General features: G+C 39.0%; 1 protein-coding gene and 1 long non-coding RNA gene across 3 annotated transcripts in view; both read right to left on the reverse strand.

Moving 5' to 3' along the window:
- Positions 1–6,829: 6,829 nt before the first annotated feature.
- Positions 6,830–23,864, reverse strand: LOC140569832 (uncharacterized). The gene is made up of 2 exons (XR_011980637.1): positions 22,997–23,864; positions 6,830–22,963 (listed from the first exon to the last, which is right to left on the reverse strand). It is a non-coding gene; the product is annotated as an uncharacterized lncRNA (long non-coding RNA).
- Positions 23,865–23,904: 40 nt separating this feature from the next.
- zbtb20 (zinc finger and BTB domain containing 20) overlaps positions 23,905–26,642 on the reverse strand; it is a 95,964-nt gene continuing 93,226 nt past the window's right edge. For both annotated transcript variants that reach the window (XM_072692705.1, XM_072692704.1), the window contains one exon: positions 23,905–25,074. In XM_072692705.1, the coding sequence (XP_072548806.1) occupies positions 24,458–25,074 (617 nt within the window). In that variant the 3' untranslated portion in view covers positions 23,905–24,457. The remainder of the gene's footprint in view (positions 25,075–26,642) is intronic.

The raw sequence follows: 26,642 nt of genomic DNA on the forward strand, positions 1-26,642 counted from the left end.
TCGCAGATGCCTAACAATGGAAATGAGATATCAGAGGAGTGTGTGTCTGCTCAGAGCAACTGGGAGGTAGGTAATTCGCTGGGCTTCGCATTGTTCTCTACTGTGCATTGTGCTTGAATAAACTTTTAATGAGTGATAAGAAAAAAAAAACACCTCAGTGTAACCTTCTGTTCTGATGAGAAGCGAAGCTACGAGGTGCTATTAGCTCAACTATTTTCTGAGAAGTCTGCTATGCATGTGTGTGGATCAGTGTCTGTAAAAAGCTGGATATATATAGGTTATATATACTCTGTATACAAACAGCTGAATAAATATACACATCTGTCATGCAGATCCATGTATCCCCATAATGGCATTTCTATTGGTCCATTCAATCATACATTTTTACTACAATGTAAAAGACAACTGCCACATTCACATTACTGGCCACTTCATTAAAACCACCTCCTTGTCCATTTATCAGCTACACTTCCCATTTAGGAGCATATACTCTGTTATCAGCCTCCTCCTCTCACCCTGTGTGTTCTTCAATGCTCAGGACCCCACAGGACGGACCACCACAGAGCAGACTGTAGTATTATTTGGGTGGAGGGTCATTCTCAGCACAGCAGTGACACTGACTGACCTGGTGGTGGTGAGTATGTAAGCAGTTTGTGTTGTACAGCTGGTGGTGCAAGTGGATCAGATGCAGCAGTGCTGCTGGAGTGCTTAAACACTGTGTCCGTCCACTTACTGTCCACTCACTGTCCACTCTATCCTTCTCACAAGACGCTGTCAGCTGGATATTTCTGGATGGTGAACTATTCTTAGACTGGAGGGGTTTCACCACTCCAGCAGCACTGCTGTGCCTAATCCACTCTTACCAGTGCAACACACATTTACACACTTACCACCATCACGTCAGTCAATGTTACTGCAGTGCTAAGAATGACCCCCAACCAAATACTACCTATTTCCATCAGCCAAGAACAGAAAGCGAAGGCTGCAGTGGCTCAGCACAGGGTCACCAACACAGGACAGCTGAAGAGTGAAGAAACGGGGCCTGTTCTGATGAAGCTGGTCTTCTGCTGAGGCCCACAGCTTGTAGGGTCCAAGCGGTTGGGGCATGGCTATCACTAATGCTCTTGCCGAATTCTAAATCCTCGCAGCAATGCTCCTTCCCCAAAATCTAGTAGAAAGCCCTCTTCCCTGGACAGTAGAGACAGTTACTCCAACAAAAGCAGGAGAAACTCTTTTTAATGCCCTTAAATTCTGAACAAACCCTGAATAAACAGTGTCCCAATACTTTTGCCATTTAATGTTGCTGCTTCATCCATGTCTTCATGTTTTTTCTTCTTTATTACTGGAATGACTGAAAGAACACACAATAAGTGGGTGGTTTTATCCATGTAAGTATCCTTTATTCAGTGTACATTCTCTAAGCACTTTATTAGGAACATATATTTGGAACCTGACGTGGTCTTCTGCTGTTGTAGCTCTGTATCTTCCTCAAGGTTGGACGTACTGTTGCTCATTCTGAGGCGCTTCTCTGCTCTCCACTATTGTACAGAGTGGTTATCTGAGCTACTGTAGCCATTCTGTCAGCTCTAACCTGTCTGACCATTCTCTGTTGACCTGTTGACCTCTGTTTCCATTTGTAGAACTGCAGAACTGAAGCTCACTGCACGTGTTTTTATTACTCCATTCTGAGCAACTTTAGTGACTGTAGTGCTGATAATCGCAGAAGATCAGCAGATCTAGAAACACTTGAGCCACCACAACAATCACTGAGATCACATTTTCCACATTCTGATGGATGATGTGGACGTTACCTGAAGCGTCTGGTCCATAGCTGCTTGATTTTTCCGTTGCACTGCTACCACGCGATTGGCTGATTAGGTAATTGCATTAATGAGTAGGTGTACAGGTGTTCCTAGTACATTGCTCAGTGAGTATGAGTAAGAGAAAAGGAGCATTTGTCCAAACTGAATATGTAATACAGTGATGACTAATTCTTTAATTTATTATCAGCACAAACTAACAATGGACATCTGTGTGGCCGTTACAGTGCTGACTGCTCGTGTTGTAGGCTTGTCAGACACACAGGACAGCAGTTAAGATTACAGTCATGTGGAAAAATGAGGACGCCCCATGAAAGTCTTTGTCTTTTTGTAATATATTTAAACATCTGATCCTTATGTAATCCATACTCACACAATTGAAGAAATGTCTTTAATCATCATTTATAAAATGTAATTAATAGAAATGTTACTTATACAATTGTTAACATTTTCTTGACGGAACGAAGTAGTATTTCCCTACTTTGGTTGAAATAACCTGAATTAGGTTAGGATCTTTCAGTCTCCTATCTTCTGTCAACTGGGCCAAAGCTTTTCCCACTCCTCCATGCAGAATTCTTTCATCTGCGAGAGAGGTTGAAAGGTTTCTTGCACAGCATCTCAACAGGATTAAGATCTAGGCCTTGACGTATTTTTTTCTTTTCACCCTTTAGTGACATGTCTTGGGTCATTGTCATGCTGCATGGTCCACCTCCACTTCAGCTTCAGTTTTTGAGATGAAAATGAGATGATCTCACATTTTCATTTTTAAGCACCCTCCAATACAATAAAGAATTCATACTGGCATCTGTCCAAAGCACATTATTCCAGATCTTTTCCTGGTCTTTGTCTAGATGTTCTCTGGAGAACCTTAGTCTTGTCTGATGTTTTGTTTTTGACGGTAATGGGTTTTCTCCTTGCTCACCTCCCATAAAAAAACATTTGCTTGGTCTCTTTCTGGTCCTGTGATGACATTTTACCCATCTTGTGATTCTGCACTTGGGCTGATCTTGCTAGGACGGTCTGATCTTCCCATGTTGGTCAGCTGTTCCTCTTGTAGATGATTTAGTGGACGGTGGAACAGCGGCTGATTTCTAACAGTTCTGAGATCTGTTTAACCTCCTTGCATCTGCAGACTCCTCTACAACATCTCCACCCTTCTTTCTGAAGGCCTCAGAGAGCTCTCTGGATCTGGCCATGGTGATCTTCTTCACCCCTCACTCACTTCAACCATCATTTAAGAGGAGACCAGACTAAACGTCTGAGGTTTAAATAAGACACTGAGACTCCTCCAGAAGAATCCTCTCCAACCATGTTCTGATCATCTGCAGCTGATGTTCTGCACCTGGGTCTGATTCTACACATTTGAAGTAATAGTTAGAGTAATAGTGAGTTTTTCCTCACAGAAAAATTACATTTCTATTAATTCAGTTTTATAAATTATGATTAAAGACGTTTCTTAAAATGTGTGAGTTTAGTTAGATCACCTCCATCTCTCAGTATCAATCACATGAAGATCAGATCTCCAGATGTTGAAATATGTTTTAAAAGACAAAGGTTTTCATGAGGTGTCTGTACTTCCATAGCTCAACAGTGAGCCTGTTTATACACTCTAGTTGGGTTCGTGTTTAATACCTTCTCTTCTGTAATAAACAAACAGCTCCAGGGGTCTGGGGTTGTAGGTTGGTCTGGTCTATGAGGAGTTTGGTGTATTTTCACCTCCAGATGTTCCAGTTTCCTTCCAGTTTCCTCCCACTTCCCAAAAACAGACATAGTAGGTGAACTGGCTGTGATAAAATACCCTTAGGTGTGAGTGTTTGAGTGGATGGTTGTGTGTGTAGTACCCTGCGATGAACTGGCGCCTGGTGCAGGGGGTATTCCTGGCTTGTGCTCAGTGATTCCAGGTAGTCTCTGGAACCACTGCGACCCGGACCAGGAAGAAGTGGTTAAGATAATAGATGGATGAATGGAGGTAATGACCCAGGCCTTGCTTCCTAAGATCCTCACACACTGACTTTACTTAATTTGAATGTCTACATCATTTTAGAGCTGGGCAATATGACAATATTTTATCATATTGTGATAAATTTTGATACAGAAAATGCTGTTATGAGTGTATCATGGATATCGTCAGTGCTTAAAGAGCATTGACTGCATGTTTAATTACAGAGAGTGTAATCAGTCTTACTAACATTTTTTTGACAGATCTAAGTAGTATTTCCCTACTTTGGTTGAAATAACCTAAATTAGGCGTTTCCTCTAAGTATCTTTCAGTCTCTGGCATCGACTGGGCTAAAGATTTACCCACTCCTCCAAGCAGAATTCTTTCAGATGTGAGATGTTTGAGGGGTTTCTCAGATGCACAGCATCTCAACAGGATTACAATCTAGGCCTTGACGCAGTCATTCCAGAACTCTGTATTTATTTCTTTTGACCCTTTAGTGACATGTCTTGGGTCATTGTCATGTTGCATGGCCCACCTTCACTTCAGCTTCAGTTTTTGAGATGAAAATGAGATGATCTCACATTTTCATTTTTAAGCACCCTCCAATACAATAAAAAATTCATACTGGATTCAGTGATGGAGAGCTTGCCAAGCTCTCCTGCAGTAAAGCAGCCCGAACCAAATCCAGGCTTCACAGTTGATTTGGGTCCAGTATGAATTAAAGAGCACTGATTAACTGCATGTTTCATTACAAAGAGTGTAATCAGTCTTATTTCATTAAATGGAGTGTAGCATATTTTGAGGACAAATCACAGTACTCAGTACGGGAGAGTACTTGTACTGCAGTTTTTTTATTTACACTGTTGGTGCATTTTGTCTACATGACAAAATATGGCAATAAATATCGCATATTGCAAAAAATATTGTCATAGAAAAATTTTCCATATTGCCCAGCTCTACATCATTCCAGTATGAGTATGTTTACATCATGTGGTCTGCTGGCAGTAATTGTGTTGATGTAATGAATGTAAATGACCACATTTATCTTTATTTTAGTTCATTTAAGCATTTTGTGAACATTGTTTTAAAGCATACTGTGCACTCCCCAGTCTCCCTAGTCCATGTATGGACGCTAAGCTGGAAAAACAGCCTGATTTGAATGGATTGTTTCTGTGATGTCAGCCTATTCGCATTGAGGCAGGTCTGTAAGTATTTGGACTGTCACACAATTTTAGTAATGTTTAGAAATGTTGCCCCTGTACATCACCTCAATAGACTTGCAATTAGGCAGCAGTTCAGACTTTCAGCTTTAATTCAAGGAGTTTAACAATAATATTCCATCAACCAGTTTAGTGTTTACAGCCATTTGTCACATAGATCCCTTATTTCCACGGGATCAACATTATTTGGATATTATTATGTATAATACTGAAGTCTGGAGCACATGAAGATCACCAAATGCTGAGATTCCTCCCTTTCTGTATGCTTTGCCAGGCCTCTCCTGCAGCATTATATGCTAGCAAGCCAGGACACTACCTCCACCATGTTTGAGAGATGATTTGAGCATGAGCCCTTCCTTTCCTCCTCCACACTTACAGCTTTTCACAGTAAGTGAAAAGCTGCTCAGCTGGGTTGAGGTCAGGGTTGAGGTCAGGTGATCGCCTCGGCCATTTAAGAACATTAAGAATCCCTTGGGTTGCTTTTGTGGTTTGTTTTGGTTTATAATTAATCTGTACTTTGAAGTGCAGTCCTACACTACATGTCCAAATGTTTGTGGACGCCCCTTTAATGAATGCATTCAGCTACTTTAAGTTGCACCCATTGCTGACACAGCTTGTCTAGTCCCTGTTGAGATGTACTGCCAATAGAATAGGACTCTCTGGAGCATGCTGCCTAATAATGCCAGGCGTGGGATAGAGAGGTATAAAGCCCTCCAGCATTGATTTTTGGAGCAGTGGAAGAACTGTGTTCTCTGGAATTATGGTGGAGGAGCTCCATCTAGTACTTTTGGGATGAGATGAGGAGTTCGGGATTAGGTGGGGTGGCCATCATCCAACATACTGACCTCACTAACGCTCTTGTTGCTGAATGCAATCGAATAGTGTCCCATTATTTCTGAGCGGGTAAAAATGGAGGGATATTTGTTGAAACTCTTGAATTAGGGCGAATGTCTGAACTTTAGTCACATCTTGTTGTATTTAAAATCCACTGAGGTAGTGTCCAGAGACAATTCTACAAAAATTGTCACTGTCCAAATATTTATGGTCCTGGCTTTATATGTTCTTGGCTTTATAAGCTTTTCTGCTGCAGCAGTGCGATGGATTTGTAAATAAGCCAATCAGAACAGAGGTCATTGACATGTAAAGTGCTTAAAGGCGCAGGAACACCAACAGCCTGGGGATTAATTGAGATTGGGAAATGAATGTAAAAACGAATTAAGGCTGTTTTTGATACAGAAATGTGCATTAAAATACGAGAAACGTCAGATATGGGCTTTTAAGGTGATCTTAAGACTTTGATGCTTCTGAGATGCTTTTGAGAAACAGGCTGGAATGGGATAAACTCATGTACGACGCCTGGGTTTGACACATGCAGTGCTGGTGGATGTAATGGACTTAATTAGTTCACATTTGTTGTGAATACGTCCAGCTGGTCTCAGTGGTTACGCCTGTAGTTAAAGACCGAAAGGATATTCAGCAGGGAGTCGTAATTAGTAAAATAACGCAGAGCTGAACTAGAATTAATTAGCGTCTCAGAAAGAGGCCTTTAAGATCGGTGATCAGAAGGAGAAAACTTTTCGGATTTGGTTGCGGGAGGGTGTGCGATGGCGTCGGATGGGTGGAAACGATGGCCGTGACAACGCGCCAACGCTCAGGACGTCACTTTTGAGAGTTTGTGCTTTGTGAGGTGTGATGCATCTGGGGGATTTGGTGAAGAGTCTGCTGGAGAAGCGTTTGAAGCCGTGCTATTTCTTTTTTTTCCATTCTTCTTTTCAAATTTGTGTTTTTCATCAACAGGCCCGGAGGGTGTGCTGTCCTCTAAAGGAATGAAAACACACATCATCCTCTTCTGTGAAGTACAGGAAAGTACTAGTTTTTATTCCTTCATATTCAAACTTCACAAACAGCGTGAACTTGTACAATACCTCAGAGAGTGAAAATTACAAAAAAAGTGCTGGTAACATTTACAAAAAATCATCCTTACTTTGCAACAATCAGTTATTCTTCCACTCCTTTTTTTAGTCTTTTGTATTAAGGCTTAATACTTCTGTATAAAGTATATGCAAGATAAGTCTTCACAGTTTTTCGAAAAAAGTCACAATATTATGTAACATAATGAAGCTTTTACGGCTATTTTCTGTATAATAACAAATACACATCACTGGTAAATATACGTGAAATACAGGGCTTACTGTAAAATGGCAGGTAATGATACTGTTTGCTGAAATAAATTGTATTTTTTTTTTCCTTAAACACATTTATAGGAAAGGTTACATGACATACCATTGTAATAACTGAAGGAGAAGAGAAATAAAAGAATAATAAGCATAAAAACTAGGGAGATCGCCTCCAAACTTTGGCACATCCCTTTGAACATTTTCACAAAATATATAAGGTTTATTATTATTATTTTTTTTTCCGTTTATTTCAAATCATATGCAATGGAAGTATAGCAAAACTGGCATAAAGTGAAATCATGCTGTGTAGTAAGGTGCTAAATTAGAGATATTACAAGGCCTGTCTGTTGGTTTCAGTCAGGCGAGAATAAGGTGCATTTGTAAGACTCAAAGCATGTAGGCCTTTTTTTAGATTTCAAAAAACAATAATAATAATAATAATAATAATAATAATAATAATTTACAAAAGAAACACAAACTTAGTAAAAACAACCCAAATATAATATGACCAATAGTCTCGAGGCGACCTCATGAATTCATGCAACCCCACTGATTCAGAGAAATGCGTGACAAGATCTCTTCCACAGACATGTTAAAAATACTCTATCGTGGCGTTATGAGAGCAGGGTGAAATATTCGTCTTTTTTCTTCTTTTCAGAATATATATGCATCGTGTGTATACATAGATATATATTCAGTGTGGAAAATGTCACTGCAAAGACATGGTGAAGGAATGGGATGGGGTCCAACCAAATACGACACAGAACGAAGCGGAGATATATTATTATTATCGTCGTTTATTTTATATTTTTTTAGATTTTTTTTCCATTTTTTCTTTTCCGTCCGGGGATTTTTCCTAAGCTGCACTAGTTTACAGATCAGCATATGAGAGCTCTAGCCCTAGGACTTACCAAAGTATTCACCCTCATGCACACGTTTAAAGTGACGCAACAAGCTTGCTTAAATAACCTACATCACGAAAGCAATTTTGGTTTTTAGTGCAAACACAATTGGCTGGCTTCAGCTTCTCAAGAATAACAAGCTCACCAAGAAGATAACATGAAGGCACATACTTATGCTTCCTCTAACACGCAACAATTTTAGACATACTGCAACACCTTTCAATAACACCACGAAGCGGTTATAACAGGAAAGCCACTATTTCCAAAAATCAAAAGCCATCACTATTTATGATTGCTATCGTTTTTACTTATTATTGTATTGATCTTGGATAATTACCCATGAAGGAAAGCACTGCTCTTCACGTCTCGACCCTCACCTCTTCCTTCATGGGTAATTATGGCTTTAAGTGTGTGTGTGTGTATATATACATATGTATATATGCATATATATATAGAAATATAAATATATACATATATATGTACATATATATATATATATATACACATACACACGTGTGTATACGTGTGGACTGTAACTGTTTTACGCTTAACTGACGTCACACACTGAAAGGAAAAGCGCGTTTCCTATTGGTCGGCATTACAACACCAGTCACTTCGGTGACTTACGGCAAAAATTCATAGTCTTTCGAGACTTCTGCATCCCAGAAACATGCCGCCGGTTGGTTGAACTGTGAAAAGAGTGACGACGGCAGCGGCAGCAGCAGCAGCAACGACACCAGCGACGACTGACGATGAACAAATTCAAAAACCAAACTCCACCTACACGCCTGTAGCATACGCCTCGAGTACATATAGTGAGCCTCTGCAGTAAATATATAGATATATATAGAGATATCTTTTTGTATATCTGTTTTGAAAGACTGAAAGACCGTTCTATCTAAAGTGGCGGCACGTTTCTGGGACGCTCCTGCCCGTCTTCACTTCTTCTTGGCCACGCCCCACAAGCTTGCTCGGGTGGGCGGCGGCCTGCAGCTTTCCAATTCATCCAAAACGATCACGCGAGGAAACAGGAAGTACAATTTTTTATGCGCCTCAAACTTGGACATTTCCGCTTTCCGTTTTTTTGTTTTTCCTTCTTTTCACGTCATTTCCTTGAAGGACAGCGTTGACGTACATATCCCAGTACGTTGTGCGAGCCTCGGGGACGTCACATGTCTTCCGTTCTGTACCTTTATTCACGAATAATGAAGAACCCCTCCTCTTTAATGTTCAAACGCAACATCAGGCTAGTGCACACACAGCTTTTATTGTTTGTCACACTGACGAGTGTAAAGAGAATCGGTGGGGTTGTTCTGCGTCATGCTATTGCTGTTTATCCAAGAAGACCGAAAAAAATCGCTTTAGTGCAAATCTCTTTTCTAGTTTGAGAAGTGGTAGTTGGATTTACGTCAAATAGGATCGGGAAAAGGTCGAGTGAGACGACTTTATACGTAGTGGTTTTTCATATCGATTCGGTAATGGCTAGTTAAGTGGTTTCCCTTTTTGTTTTGTTTTTGTTTAGTTTTTTTTTTTTGTCATTTTAAAAACTCGTTATACGAATCTCACCACATTACAGTTTATAATGTTGGGAATTTAGGAGGGGTCTTTAGTTTTTTCTTCTAAAAACATTCTCAAAAGTCTTAAAATGCTGTGTACTGTGTTGCTTGTTCGTGTCTCACAAAAGGATAACTTTGATATAGATATTTATGTGTGTGTGTGTGTATATATATGCGAAGACTCACTTTAGTCCAGTGTTTGACAAGTCAAAGTATATAAAACGGCCTTGTACACACATTTAAAAAACCCTTATACCTCACCTCAAAACAGCAGTCATCACAAAGCAAACGTTTTTTTTTAACAGTAATAAAAAAAGACAAACCAACTTAGAGCACTGAAGAACACCGTACAAAAAAAAAAAAGGAAAACGTTACTGCAGCATATAATTTAGGGTTGCTTAGTTACTGAAAGATGTCAAATATACCTTTACTACAACAGCTCCACTTCTGCCCAGTTTTCTACAGTTATTGTATATCGTAATATAAACCTTTACTATGAAGTCGATCAGGGCGATTATGAAAGAATGTGAAAATAAATTATGTATAAGTGCTTTTATATGTGTTTAAGAAGGTATCTGCCTACAAGAATGTGTAAGATATGGCTATAAATAGCATAACGTCTCAGGAAAGAAAAGCTTCGTAAAATGTGATCTTACATGAAGGAACTAGCCTAATCTTGAAAAGTGGACATCCATAGGTCTCCAGTTCAGTTTTACAGTACTAAAATGTACATCATAGAACAGGGAAATGGTGATGATGATCCTATCTGAGTTACCACAGTAGGTTTTTGATGTCCTGCAACTGTATAGAAATATATATTTTATATATATATTTATATATATACTGTATATATGTGAGTGTGTGTGTATGTATGTATGTATGTATGCTGACAAATACCTAACCCAAGTAAGCTAAAATGAATTCTAAATGAGCTCATGCTTCACCATAATATTGCCTTTCTAATTAACAAGGGGTTACATTCTACTCTGATATGAAGGTTTCCATCCAGATATTTACACTGTATAATAGTAGCTGTTATATGATCGCCACAAACAAAGAAGGGAATTTGGTCCTTTAGGTTGAAACGATGACACAAATTCATGAACGAGTAACTGTTGGTGGGTGGTGTTGTGTGATTTTACACGGTTCCATTTCTAAGACTGAGTGAACTGTTTGCTGGAAATCGATGCAGATTCTCAAAAACACTACATGTCTAACAGGCACTAGAATTTTACAATGGTGTTTTTCATGGCGTCAGAAGAAAGAATTTTTTGGAACAAACGAATCCGACCTTTCGCTTTCACGCGTCACGGTACGACAGGGAGCTTCTGGTTTTACTGATGGCATCGACAAGTAAAAACCTATCATGTGCAAACACAACAAATTAACAGCTTGGTCCATTTTGATTTATCAAAAAAATAAAATAATGACTCAAAAAAACCCAAAAAACTTCCCACCAGTAGGAACAGGAAGATCTGAACCATTTTAAATCATTGATTCTTTTTTGTTCACAATAATAATAATAATAATAATAACATTCAGGGAAAACAAATACAACTCAATTATTCGCTACCCTCTGGCGGTCCAGTGCATTTCATTTAGTTGTTTTGTTTTTGAAAAGATAAAAAATGAGCTAAAACAGAGCATCTTGGACAAAATGTGCATTAAAGTAGGACTTAGAATGCCAAGATTCAGAGATGTACGTTCTATTTTTCAATGGTTTATCCTAAAGCACTACTTGACCGCTAAGTTTGACACATATTTACTCTACTTTTACAGATATTGAGTCTGATTTGTCTGAGTTTTGGAAAGAAAAACAACTTTTTTGGTCTGCATACATCAGTATGTGAACCGTCCAACTTATAGTTTACCAATGGTGTATTTGTAGTATGACAAATGATGTATTAACACATTCCCACAAGCACTGAATATTCAGAACGTGTAGAAATACTGCCTAATCTCAGCCAAAATATATATGTCGCGTCTCATCCCTCGTTACAAGTCATGGAAATACATCTGCTTGGAATTTTTGAAAATGGAGATATTATGTTCTTTGGTGTTTACAGGAATTACAATTATGGGTAACACTTCAGCATTGGGGGACAATTTAATGCCCTTATAATGTTCTCAACACTCCAGTAACTGGCTGTTCATTAATTCATTAAAAACTAGTGTACACTTTAATTTAGAATTAAAACATTTCAGTGTTCTTTAGATCCTCATCAATTGCTCAATAGAAAATCGTCAATTAACCAGTTTATTCTGAAGTAAAACTTTCAATTTCTAGTTCAAGTGTACAAACAAGGTGTTAATTCACCCTAGTGAATTCCTCAATAGTAGTAAATAGTAAATACTAGCCAGTATGACCAGACTGAACAGAGCATGACCAGGTCATTCTACCGAAGTCCCCCTACACCGCCGTCTTACCCAGTTATGTTTCCTTCTTAGACTTACGATGAACTCCATTCTGTCCAACACGGACACCACTAAGAAAGCTAGAAAGCTAAGGTAATTTTCCAAATGCCTCTGCGAACACAGTCGCACGCAATGTGCCTGAATGGAAGCTCGGCATGTCCAAACTAATCCAGTGATCTCGGAAGCCTTAGCCTAGCTGAGCTTAGCACTAGCCTACCTAGCACAGGTTAGCCAAGTTTGCGGGTACAGCGCGCACATACAAGCAAAGGGACCAATCCCAGAAACAAAAGGTCTCCCAAAGGATTGCACAGTGAACGATATTCAGTTTGACTGCAGACATAGATGTTATTTGGAGGACAACTGAGAGGCTTGGAAAGGCCTGCTCAAAAGGCCTAAAGGCAATCTATTGTCATGGGTTTTCAGCACTGCTACATTAGAAGCTTGGTTGGTGGTCACCTTTGGGATTCGACTGGTGACACGTGACAGTCGCTGTGTTTATGGCACCACCCAAACCTAAACCTAGAATTGAAAGCTAAACCAAATCTCAGGTCATCTAACTGCATATAGTTGAGAATTGTGCACTTTGATGGTAAAGCCAAATGTTAAGCAAAGGAAAGCACAAGAAAATCCAGTGGATGTTTAGATGCCTTCTAGAAGCCGTGTAGATGATTTCTCAATGGGATCTTGGATCACAGTTTTGTGACTGACTTGCCAGACGAATATGAACGTTATTTACTGTTCGCCGTGGCTTAATCGGCAAAACTGGCAACAACTTCAGCATAACGTTATACCTGGAATCTAAGCAGAGGGCATAGTATTCATTTTTTTTGCAGAATGTTAATAGCCCAGCATGAGTATTAGGACAGCAAGTCGGACTACTGGAAACTTAGTTTTGGACAAAAATGCAGCAATCAGACTATTTCGAAGGCCTTACATATCTCAGGCTTGGTGGAATGCATACTTTTGACAATTGAAATATTTCACGTGTGCTAATTTTGCCAGACTTTTAACCATATTGTGTGTATTGGCTACCAAATGAAGATTCCAACTAATACATGACAAGAGAGCGCCAAAATTCAGGGATGAATAGTCAGAAATGGAGGAATGTTTGGGATTCATAAAGGGGGAATGTGAGTTATGACTGATCTGTAGCCAGAACCATGTTTCTTTTATGCTTTTGTGGTGTTTTTGCAAGGCCAAGTTAGGATATTAAAACTAAAGCTAATACGACTAACCCTGTGTACAAACCAGCATGGCTGTGTTCAACTCACCACCACAAAAGATTACAATACTGATGCCCAAATAACAATCTAAACACTCCTAGAGATACAAGGACATTTCCAATAATAAGAAGAATAATACTTCAATCATTTACAGGGTAATTACAAACGTTTGATAACTGTATGACATCAAAGTTCATCTTACTATTGAGAAAAAAATGGCAGAATAGACGAGCAATAAAGGGGGAGGCTATATTGAAATAGTAGCAACTGCAGGAACATGTAATCTGAATTATGCAAATATTTCTCAAACAAGGAGCGTAACGTCGCTGTTGCGCAAAAAACCTGGTGAATTCATTTTTGCACTTTTTGACATAACATGAATCTGTTAGTTGTTCTTTACATGGTATTAAAATGTTTTCTTTGCACAACAGCGACGATATACAGCTAAGAGCTGATAAACAAATTAAAAAATTAAATGTCAACATTAATGTCTGATCTCCTATTCGGTACAGTTCAGTACCACAGATTACTGTTCGACTGCCACGTCACATTGAACGAATGGTGTGTAGACTTTCATCAACATACAAAAATCTGAAATATGGCAGAAAAGTAACGGAAAAGTCTTATTGTGCGTATTTTCAGGAGAATAACAAAGTTGTGTTCGATAGCAAAAAGACTAGGCTTGTTTTCGTGTGCGTAGATGTTAGGTTAGAGCCTAAAGGTAAAGTTCTAACAGGCACTGTTAGCTGGAAGCTGCCGTTCTTGTTAAAAATCTGTCAAAATTTGCCCCGACATGCAACTGCTTAGACATCTACACTTAGTTTATCTGCTAAAAGAGAAAAAGACCTGAACCTTACAAGCCTAACTAGACGCAGCTTTTAAGAATTTTATTAAGATTTTTAAGAGAGGAGAGCACAGTCTAACACGGGTTAAAGTGAGCATGCATACATCAGGTGGTTAAACGGGTTCGAGGAAAATGAGGAGAGCGTCATCTCTGCATTCTGACTGTATTCATACAGGCGTTTCTCCAGATTCACCCTGACCACTGTTTATGCACCAGGAGTCATTTGAAGCAGTGAGCTTCCAAACATGGTGGAGGTACTTTCGCTCACTGTTACTTTAACTAAGACGCTCTCTCAATTTGTGAACAGTGAGATGTTTTGGATGCTCACAGGTGGATCAGAAACGTACTACTAAATCTAGTCGTAGTTTGAAATTTGCAGAAATTTGTAAAATACCAAATGTATCACATTTATTTGGACGCAGGTGCTTTGATGTGTTTAGTATAGAACTGTACTGATCAAATATGATGATGTCTGATTCACCAGACTGCTCAGTGGTGTTGCACTCACTTCGCTCACAGCTTGTTAAGTTAAATGTGAGTTTCCATTAGTGGCTGAGATGCGGGACTGCACTGGTTGTATTAAAAATAATCGTGATCTTGCTCAAATACCAGGATGTGTTAAGACTGTGCCCTGCTCTCCCGTAATACTTCAACCAGCACCATCTTGTTGTAGTCTTCCGTTCGCCTCGTTTAAAAAGGAAAACACACATTTTGTCTTATTTAGTCTTTCTTTTCTTCTTCTTTCTCTGACAGTCGGAGGAATTTACATTGTCTGTTTGTCGTCCGGTCTTTCTTGGCTCATGCGCGTCATGTCAATTGTCATACCACTTTGATTTCCTCACAGTTTTTTTTGTGCGTGTGCTCGTGCTGTGAATAATAGAAAACTGAGCTGGTTTGTTGCGCTGAATTTGAATGATTTGATTTCGTTCCATCAGTTGAGTGCCGTCGTAGTTAACCAAGCAAATTGCCTACTTCATTCGGTCAGGCACTGTAGGGGGGGGGGGCAACCTAAAAAACAGTGAGGACGTTTTATTTTTGATTAAATAGTTGGACCTAAAACGCCAATAAACATAACTATCATTGTTATGATGAAAAGAAACCTTTTCCCCATTCTAGTTAGCAGATGGTGTGATGTTAAATTGCAATATTCTGCCTTAATAAAGGGAAGCTTCAGGCAAACTCCAGTGCGAAGCCCGAGGAGAACAATTCATTTCTTTCTTTTTTGCTAGGTAAACTGACTGTGGGTAGAGATGAGAAACACACGAGAGGGTGGAGAGGGTGGGAGAAAGCATGGCTTCACCTCCACTCACAGCATAGCGAGCGCAGCGAGGACAGCCATCTGTCATCCTCACACTCAAAACTACTTTACAAGCCCTCAAATACAATCTTTCCACTCAACGCTTCGGCAAATGGCACAAGTTATCCCTGCTCTTGATCTAGGACGATTCCCTAAATCCAAATCCTCACATTAAACCGGTAAAATAACGTCAGCACGTACTGCCATCTCCCACCCATACTACTGCAAAGATTACGAGGGCTGTTTCACATATGTGTACGTGTCTGTGTGTGGGTTCGTTTCCAACGTATGGCATTCACAAAGTCCTACTGCACTCCTAAAATCCTCCCAAATTCAGCTCACGCCTCCTCGCACCGTAAGTGAAGAATAATCTGTATCTGCATTCCAGCTCTCATAAATATCTGTCCGTAAAGAATTCCGTAGCTATGTTAACAAATCTCTCCTGTTAAAATCTGTATAAACTGTAGAATATGTGTCTTATAATGCCTCTGGAGAAACGAAAAAGCCTTCACGGTCATAAATAGTGTGTGTTTATCGTCTTTGGATTCGATCAGAGAAGTGGTCGAACAGCCTACTGTATAACGAGCTGAGAATATTGTCCAGGACTGTAGTTGAAAGTAAAATAAGGACTGAAAGTAAATGTCCAACATGACTACAACCGAAACCTCCCAGTAAACAAACAATCGAACTGCTAGCTGGCACATTTGTTGATGATATCCATGCACATTTGCTGCTGTGATGCTGAAACCTTATGAAAATAGTATAGTAGAATAGTTGGTTTGCCAGGACAGCTCCATCCCATTATTATGCTCTGTTTATAATGCGTATTCAAAGCCATTAACTCTCAACACTCAACATTCATTCACAGGAGAAAAGTCAAATCGGACACGTTTCCTCACAACAAGACAACTATCAGTGCCTTGAAAATGAAAAATAATCATATATATATACATATATATCTGTCCTGCAAAAACCTATACTCATTTCTGCTGTTCACTTTCTGACAGTGTGAACCTGGCAGTTGTTCTTTACATTGTATCAGAATTTCAAGATACACAAACCAATAGAAACGCTCCAAAATGACTAAAATCTTTTTACATTGACTTTCATTGAAAGTTAAGACGTGTTTTTGTTTTGTAGGTTTTTGCATGACAGCAACTATATATATACATATATATATGGACATAGCAAGAGATATATATATATAGATAGAGTTATATAAATGTATACATATAGATATATCATTGGACAGCTAAACTGTGGTCTAAGCCGTGATCTGAATGCTAAATGCAGACGTTTTAAATAGAAGGCCATGTGATTTACAAAATATGCTCATAGCATTGTCACGAAATTAAACGAGTTAAAAAATATCACAGGGAAATTACAAAACCACTATGATTGTTACGTGGGTCGGGGCACTTTGGACTTAATACGACACTATTTTAATACAAAAGAGGCTTTTATTTTGGTGATTTCAGGGGTTCAAAACCACCACCCTTACTTATGGTCCTTAAATGATACAAGGCAAAGCCTGGGTGTTTTTTTTTTGTTTGTTTTTTTTTCATCAAATCGAACTGTATTTATTGCTGGTAGTTCTCAAACTTCGCTCACAGACAGATGGCGGTAAATTTATGCATGTGATTATTTATAAATTTAGGCAGTGATTGTTTGCAGGTAAGGACGCTAGTTTTTGTTCAGTGATTAAATACTGTACAATTATTATTATCGTTATTATTGTTAATATTATTGTCATTATTATTATTGTAGCATAGCCACTGGCATATGATTTTATGATGGATGGAAACGGACAGTGTTTTTTTGTGTTGTCATGCTTGGAGCTATACAAAGAGGCACTTTGTTATTAAACCTAGATTTTTTTACTATACTCTTCCATAAAGGGCAGGAAGAAGCTCAATGTACAACATTGCGTGTTTCCGTATTTTCTGTAGGTACAGTATTTCTGCTATAGCTGTTATATATAGTGATGTGGATTGAGAGTTGTAGCCTTGTTTTTGTTATTTAGTTCTACACTAACTGCTTCATGACCAGTGTGGTGATTAGATTAAAAACTGTCACGGATGAAACTCGACTTGCAAAAAGAGTTTTTACAGCTTTTTTTGTGTGTGTGTGTTGTTATGAATAACGTTGTTTTTGATTGTGCAACAGAACTGAAAACTGAAAGACCAGCTATTTGTATCATTTCTACTCAAAAAAGAACAAAAATTAACTGGTTTGTCATCTTTTTTTTTGTTTTTTTGTTGTTGTTTTTTTTTTGTTTACACCAGCGTTGCGATTCTACCATGTTTTCTGTGCCCAAACACTACCAGCTAAGAAACAATGTTTAAGGTATAGATCAAGAAACTGACACACGTACTGTATTAAAAATGCGGAAGAAACAAAGAGAGGAAGAAAAGTGATAAAATTATATGAAATTAACTGACTGTGAAAGCAAAGAGGATCCTGTATCTGTACTGTACACCAAGAAAACGAAGAAAAACAAAAAAAATAAAGTTATGGTTAAACTGAAAACGACCACCTTACGTAACTACAGAAACCAAACCAAATACCTAATTGTACACTAGAGTTGCAAGGATATAATGTGAATAAGGAAAAAATGTACAGCAACTGTACTACTCTCTGAAGTGAACTGAATCTATAGTGATTTTTTTTGTATCTCCATTTGCCCATGAGGTGGGCGATCAACACAGATGCAGTAATGAACAGGCTATGCATAAAAATCTGAGCATCTGAACTGCGTCTTAAATTTGTGTCGACATAAAGCGGTAAAAAATTCACGAAAGCTACACGATTTTGGCTTTTTAACAAAGAATAGGTGAAAAAAGACAGATTTTCTTATTTTTTTGGCTTTTTTTGTTGTTTTTTTTATCCTTTTTTTAACACATGAACAAACAGAGTCACACTGATTCGGGGCTTTGGAGCTTATCATAACACTTCAAAACAGACGGTAATATGAGACAGCAATTCTAGAATATGATATCTGACACTAAGTGGTGGTGACCGAGTCCTCACCGTTTAAAACGCATGGTTATTATATCGTATAGAACTTTGCTGAAATAAGCTAGAGCAGTGAGCAGTACCTCTGTATGCTGCTGAAGAAGATGCGAAGCGTTTGGGGTTTGTGGGTTTTTTCATTTTTGTATTTTTTTTTATATTGTCTTCTCTGTGTGTGTGTGTAAGTGTAAGTGTGTATGTGTGTGTGAGTGAATTAGCAAGCAGAGAAGGTTGCATTTTGCAAGACAAAGTGCCAATACCCGAATTGCATTGTATTGGTCTTTCTCTCTCCCTCACACACACACACACACTCTGCTGTAATATGAAAGGTTCTGTGAAAGCAAAACGCCATCGGAGAAGCACCTTTACAGTCAATAGTGCATTTGGTTGTGTTATTTAAATATCATTAAGGCTGTTTTTAAGGACACAGACACAATGGCCAATATAATGCATTTGTTTTTTTGTGTTTTTTTGAAGATTTTGTTGGTTTTTAAACAGTGTACCTCATCTAATCTTCTGTTTGGAAGCAATGTTGATTTATCAGCTCACTACCATAGTGCTTGTTTGGAGAGTTAATACATAAAAAAGAAGATGCACGTTTGATCTGACCTGGCCTGGCCTTGTTGTTTTTTTTTGTTTTTTTTTTTCTGAAAAGGCTTTAAACCTGTTTGGGAGTGCATAACAATCCTGATTTTCTCCTTTCAAGTCAATTGAGCACCCTTTGATTTCTTTTTTCAGACAAAAACGTATCTTGCCTATTATTGGTTCCTCAAGGACAGGTAGAGGAACGTGGCAGCCTGTTAGAAATTGCTGCATTCAGAAGATACGAAACAATAAAGGTCCAAAGTCATTCTTCGCCTCTCCAGTATTATTTTCCCCCTAAATCCAACAACAACAGCCATCTGAAGTTTCCTCAAGAGAAGATCAAGGGCAGCGTTTTGAGGGCTCAATGTGACAGCCATGAAACGCTCTTCATGTCGTTACAAGCCAAAGAAAGAAGCTTCTGACTGGCAGTTTTGAGGCACAGGCTCAGCGGTAACTCCACACACCAAAGCTGCTCTACCACAGCCTGACAGATGCCCTGCAACTCAAGGCCTGGAGAAAACCAGAGGAAAAACACCCGGCAACATCGCCGATTCCAGACCAAACCGAAGCGTGCAACATTGGAACGACATGGCCTGACGTCAGGCCTTCCCTGACCTCTGCCCTTTGGACACAACAGTGGAAATTAATTGAACATCCAACATTTTTCAAGCTAACCTGTATCTGCTGCATCTGTAGCATTCAATCAAACACCACCGTCATTGTGATCCTCACTTACAATAGAAGCTGTAGAGCAGTTGCTGAATTTCATCACTAAAGGTCTTGGTAGTGATTGAAATAGGTTGGATTTCACAGGTTTTTCAGAATCAGTACAACACTAGAAAGCTGTACGTATTTCAGTAGAAACTTTAGTTTGAATGACGACAGCGTTGAGAACTAAGTTTTATTGATATCACACTCCAAACTAAAAACTAATTAATTAATCTATTCCAGTTTAAAAACAATAAAAAATTATTGTGGTCACAGGCAATTAAGAGTTTATTTAACTCAAATAAATACTTTAAAATTAATATTTAATTAATATATATATAAAGCAGAGGTCAAACTGTCTGTTTAACCTCAGAAAATTACTTAGTAAATTCCTTAGTAATTACGTAGTAACTGGGTTTATTTGACTAAAAATGGTTCATTCAATATGTTTATTTGAGTTATATGAAGTATTTTATTAAGGTTTCTTATAATTAGTACAACACTAAAACACTGAAATTGTAGTCGTAGAAATGTTAGTTTGAATGTTAGTTTGCGTTGAAAAGGTAAAACCTGATAACTTCAAAAGACAGAAAGGTATGAAAATGAATAATATTTATCATATTAAAAATATAATTTAAGACTTTTAGCTCGCAACATTAAAAATTATAATCTTAAATGATATCTAGGTCAACAGTTTGTAATATTTAATCCACAATGTATAAAATATTGAGAATAAAAATAATAAAATAATAGCTAAAATATAAACAGGGAGTGTACATTTAAAGGCTACTGTGTATAGTTTGTTCTTTCATAGCTGGGACTAGTTTTATACATTTGGGATAATTTGTTACCAGTGTAGTGATGTGGGCGGAGTTTTCCAGCAACCAAAACCCCAATAAAAGGCATTTTTCTCAATATAAAGTCTATAGTTGTAAAATTGTAAATATTTACACACACATTCATTCACAGAAATTCACCAACTGCTCACTGGCTTCTCCTCTAAGCGTGTTCAGAGATCTAAATTCAGAGCATGGTGTTGAGATCGCTCTCCACGGTAATTAGCAGCAGATAGAGATCAGATTATTAGAGCAGAAGACTTCAGGACTTACTGCATCAGGACATCTACAGGTCAGGCCAGGTTCAGGTTCAGGTTGAGCAGAAGTCGACCAAACCCGAAAGAGGGGAACATCATCGTGCTCTTGTCTTGTCTTGTGTGGATGAGGGCCGGGTGTGGGCAGTAGGGGGGTGTTGGGGGGTGTTGTTTTCCGTTTCTTTTCTGGTTGTGTTTTTAATATTTGCTGTAATTGTTCTCGTAAAAGTTGCCATTGCTGTGCGTCGAAAGCCAGCGAGAGAAAGCATGCGTCTGCTGCTCCTATAAGTAAATAAGTACCTGCACTGCATATTGCAAAGGAAGCCCCGCAGTTCAGGCGTCACTAACCATACGACACGAAGGGGAACACACACTCGACTCACGCACAGCTATACAAACACACACACACACACACACACACACACATACACACTCACAATCTCTAGTACAGCACGGGAAAGAAAGCTGCGCACAACCACCCTGCCATAGAAACACACGTTACGCTCAAGCTCAAACACTCAAACACACTAGAAAACTTTTTTTTTGTTGTTGTTGTTGTTTTTTGTTTTGGATTCAGTTTGGTATGAACGCTTTTTTTTAACGTACGGGAAGAAAAACGGGAGAATCTGTCTGTCTCGACGTATGCAATGCAGCAACTGCTGGTGGGGAGACAGGGAGGGATTCAGTGGTGAAATAATAATAAAGTACGTTCAAATAAGATGGCAAAAAGGGACAAGCTCACACAATGGTTCGGATTTAAATAAGAGGAAAAAAAAACAATAGACAAACAAACAAACAAACGGAAAAGAAACGAGTGCTCGCACAAACACAGCACAAGTAAAATACATACAAATAGCAAGCGATAATAATAATAATAATAATAACAAAAGCGGAGAAACCTTTGAATCATCTTATCATAAAAAAGGAACAAAGCTACTCGAACACAAGTGAACTCTAGAACCAAACATTAGATAAAAAAAAGATTCTTTTTTTTTCTCTAAAAACTAGAACATCTCTGGTAACAGTAGTGCACTTATCGGTTTATGCAGTGCAACATATATGCAAGAAAACAATGCAGTCCTCTTATCAAGCTTTTAAGAAAGATATTTCCTTTAAAACCAAAAAAAAAAAAAAAACAAAAAAAAAAAAAACGAAAAGAAAAATCATAGAATTTCATTTCTTAAGTAAAACAATTTCATATCAAGCACAGGCATTTTGAAGTAAGTGTGCAAAGTAGCACTGTTGTTTTTTCTCTTTTGTAATCTACAACTTATTAGTTTTAGACTAATTTCCAAAAAGAAAAAAAAAATCACTTTATTTTTCCTCACCATCCTACAAAAAAATCGGATCTACTGGAAGGAGTGAGCGAAAAAAAAGGAAAAAACAGAAAAGAAAGAAAAGGAAAAAAAAAAAATCTCCAAGATTGCAGTTGCAGGCGGATGAGTCCGGAACAATACGAGAACGACAAAGCCAAAATACCAGCGCGGAGCTTTTTGAGTGACATGACACTTAAATTACAACCTCTCTCGTCTCACGTCTCGAGAAAAGATCTACTCAACACACACAACGTCTAGTTATCCATGAAATTGGGGAATGTATCTCATTGTACTGGAGAGTCTGTCTGGTTAAGCTGTGGTAGATTTAAAAAAGCAGGAAATCGACCGGGGTGTATTATTATTATTAGTAGTAGTATTAGTATGATTATTATTTCTGTGGTTGGGTAATGTAGGTTGCTTCCTTTTTGCCTTTATTTCTTTCCTCTCTCTCTTTAATCTATCTCTCTATATCTCTCGTTCCTTCCTTTCCTTTCTTCCTCACTCTCTCATTCCGTCTGTAATTCCTGTCAGGCAAAAACACACACATGGTGGGCTGTTTGAGCCACTAGGTGGGGCTTAGAGATCAGAAGTAGTAGTGCATTTTATTCGCCCCACCCGCCCAAACAGCTGAGTCACGGTTAGACGTCGCCAACAGGAAACACAGAGCGGCTTCTATTTTCCTTTTTTTCCTTTTTTTCTTTCTTTTTTTTTTTTTTAGGCCTTTAGGAGGTCATTTCTGTCCAGTTCGCTAAATCGCTCTCCGCCTAATCCAGCTCACAGCTGTCACCAGCAAGCCTCGACTAGCCGAACATCCACCGCGTTCACGTAGCAGTGAGCAGAGCCGTCCCGGAAAAACCTCAGCTAAACCTCAGCTAAACCTCAGCTAAACCTCAGCTAAACCTCAGCTCGCGTCGGAATCTACAGCTGATAACAGTCTGGAAGTGAGAGTGCATGGAGCGGCGACTGGACCGCCGGGCCTGTTTGCATACCGAAGCCTGTCGCTTTACTGCAAATGTAAAATCCTCATTTCCTTAAAAAGAAACGAAAAAAATGGTGCGAACGAGATCGATGAGTCAATTCAAGCCAAAAAGAGCTAAAAAAAGAACTGTTTGTTGTTGTTGTTTTTTTTTTCATATCTCACATTGTGTGTTTTTTACGTGGAAGAGGTCAAATAACAGTCTTCTTAGTGGCAGTGTATGCAAAACAAATCCCAAACTAAAAAATTTAAGGTTTTTGCTGGAATACTGTCTTTTCTTATAAACAAACAAACTCGTAAACTTGACTCGAGCCGTCGGAAAACAAGAGTCGTGGGATTTCAAAGAAAAATAAGAATAATAATCATCATCATCATCATCATCATCATAATAAACGTAATTATCTTTCTTCAGCTCACTCACAGGAAGTTACATTTCAGTACAATTATTGAAGTTGACTTGTACCTTAACAACAGCTGCATCATTATCCCTCAAAACCATAACAATAAATAAAGAAAACCCAGTGTCAAATTGAGCAACTCTCCTTTTCTTATCCTACACAAAAAAGGCAAACTTGTGACCATCGTTACTTTTAGAAGGAATCGAGAGCCCAAGCCAGATGCTAATTTTTTTTTCTTACGTTAAAAAGGTATACCACAGTAAGCTTGGACGCCTATAGAGTCCAAAACGGTCTACATGGGAAAACGTCTACAGGTTTCAGGTTTTTTTTTTTAAATTCTCTTTTAAAATTTCACGGCAATGTTGATCTTGTCTCTGCACATACGCACACACACACACGCCCGCCCGCCCGCCCGCCCGCCGACCGACCGAGCACAGCCATAGAAACACATACATACAAATAACTCTGCTGTATGTAAGTGTGTTAGTAGTCTGTGCTTCTGTATATGTGTGTGTGTGTATATATGTGTGTGTGTGTGTGTCTAAGTTTTTTTTTTCAATCTGTATTTATATGTGTTTGTGTTTGTGTGTGTGTGTGTGTTTGTATCTTTCGCAGGCCTTTCGGTAGTGTTCAACACATAAATCAGTATTTGAGGAAATCATACATTTAGAGGCCAGTAGTTTGGATCCAACCAGTGGATCATTATCCAACTACACAGCCTTAAGGCCACCATCTTTTTTTTTTATTCTTTAAGAATAACAACGACGAGAAAAAAAAACAAACAAAACAAAAAATAAAACGAAAACCAAAAACAAAAACGCCTCTTTTTTTCTGGGAAACTCAATGTGCCAGTGTCTATACTCATTTTTCTCTTCATGCCCCAATATCAGGGAAAAAAAAATCTAGTGCCATTTTCTTTTCATTCTTTTTTTTTGTTGTCGTTTAAAAGAAGTTTGTTGATTTTTAGGATTTGTACTTATCCGTCGGAGACATGCTTGCGCATGTGGTCGTTGAAGTGCTCGATTTGGTCGAACTTGACGGGGCACACGGAGCACATGTAGGTGGTCCCTTCCTGGCAGCTGGCTTCGGCGGTCACGCCCACTCCGGTGGCCACACCCACTCCTGTGCCTCCGACGCCACCCCCGGCTCCGCCTGCTCCGACCGGCATGGCCAAAGCCACCACGCCTGGCCCGGGCTCTGGCACCGCCATGGGAACCGGGATGGAGGCGGGGCCTCCGGCGCCAGCCCCGCCTGTCACCCCGGCGACCCCGGCCACGCCAGCCACCCCGGCCACCCCGGCCACGCCGGTGACCCCGGTGACCCCAGGAACCCCGGCGGCGGTGCTGTGCAGGGCCATGTGGCGCTCCAGCAGGGTCTTGTGGGAGAACTTCTTCTTGCAGATGTAGCACTCGTAGGACTTCTCGCCGCGGTGCAGGCGCATGTGGACGTTGAGCGAGCTCTTCTGGGTGAAGCGCTTGTTGCAGATGCTGCACTGGTAGGCGCGGACGCCCGTGTGTGTGACCATGTGTTTGATAAGGTAATCCTTCAGGGAAAACGAGCGCCAGCAGATGCTGCACTGGTGGGGTTTCTCACCTGCACAGAAGAGAAACACAGAAGGCAAGACTTGTTAATGAGAGGAGCTTCGTCACAGTTACACATTCCAATTCACCACAGCTTTACAGGAACGACTCGCTGAAAAATCCCATTTATGCAGAGTTCCCCCCTCACCCAGAATACAGTCGTCAATGCTTCAGTACACGCTTACCTGTGAAACTCTACATAACATCAGAAGAAACCCAAATAAACATAAAGTCAGTGGTCAGTGAGAGTGTCTACCTGTAATAAACTCTATATAACATTAGAATAAACCCAAATAAACATAGTCAGTGGTCAGTGAGAGTGTCTACCTGTAATAAACTCTATATAACATTAGAATAAACCCAAATAAACATAAAGTCAGTGGTCAGTGAGAGTGTCTAGCTGTAATTAACTCTATATAACATTAGAATAAACCCAAATAAACATAGTCAGTGGTCAGTGAGAGTGTCTACCTGTAATTAACTCTATATAACATTAGAATAAACCCTAATAAACATAAAGTCAGTGGTCAGTGAGAGTGTTTACCTGTAATTAACTCTATATAACATTAGAATAAACCCAAATAAACATAGTCAGTGGTCAGTGAGAGTGTCTACCTGTAATAAACTCTATATAACATTAGAATAAACCCAAATAAACATAAAGTCAGTGGTCAGTGAGAGTGTCTAGCTGTAATTAACTCTATATAACATTAGAATAAACCCAAATAAACATAGTCAGTGGTCAGTGAGAGTGTCTACCTGTAATTAACTCTATATAACATTAGAATAAACCCTAATAAACATAAAGTCAGTGGTCAGTGAGAGTGTCTACCTGTAATTAACTCTATATAACATTAGAATAAACCCAAATAATCATAGTCAGTGGTCAGTGAGAGTGTCTACCTGTAATTAACTCTATATAACATTAGAATAAACCCAAATAAACATAAAGTCAGTGGTCAGTGAGAGTGTCTACCTGTAATTAACTCTATATAACATTAGAATAAACCCAAATAAACAAAGTCACTGGTCAGTGAGAGTGTGTACCAGTAATTAACTCTATATAACATTAGAATAAACCCAAATAAACATAAAGTCAGTGGTCAGTGAGAGTGTCTACCTGTAATTAACTCTATATAACATTAGAATAAACCCAAATAAACATAAAGTCAGTGGTCAGTGAGAGTGTCTACCTGTAATTAACTCTATATAACATTAGAATAAACCCAAATAAACAAAGTCACTGGTCAGTGAGAGTGTCTACCTGTAGAACCCTAATATACTATTAGAATAAACCAATAAAGTCAGTTTTCATCCCTATCCTATCCCAAAAGTACTGGATGGAGCTCCACCACCATCGTTCCAAAGAACCCAGTTCCTCCACTGCTCCACAGCTCAATGCTGGGGGGCTTTATACCCCTCTAGCCCACGCCTGGCATTAGGCAGCAATAGGGTCATCATTTTGATCTGCTCCAGAGAGTCCTATTCTATTGGCAGTACTTCTCTACAGGAACTAGACAAGCTGTGTGTGTATTTTTACATCTATGTCAGCAATGGGTGCAACTTAAAATAGCTGAATGC

The sequence above is a fragment of the Salminus brasiliensis genome, chromosome 1 (genome assembly GCF_030463535.1).
Source record: "Salminus brasiliensis chromosome 1, fSalBra1.hap2, whole genome shotgun sequence".
NCBI classification, from domain to species: Eukaryota; Metazoa; Chordata; class Actinopteri; order Characiformes; family Bryconidae; genus Salminus; species Salminus brasiliensis.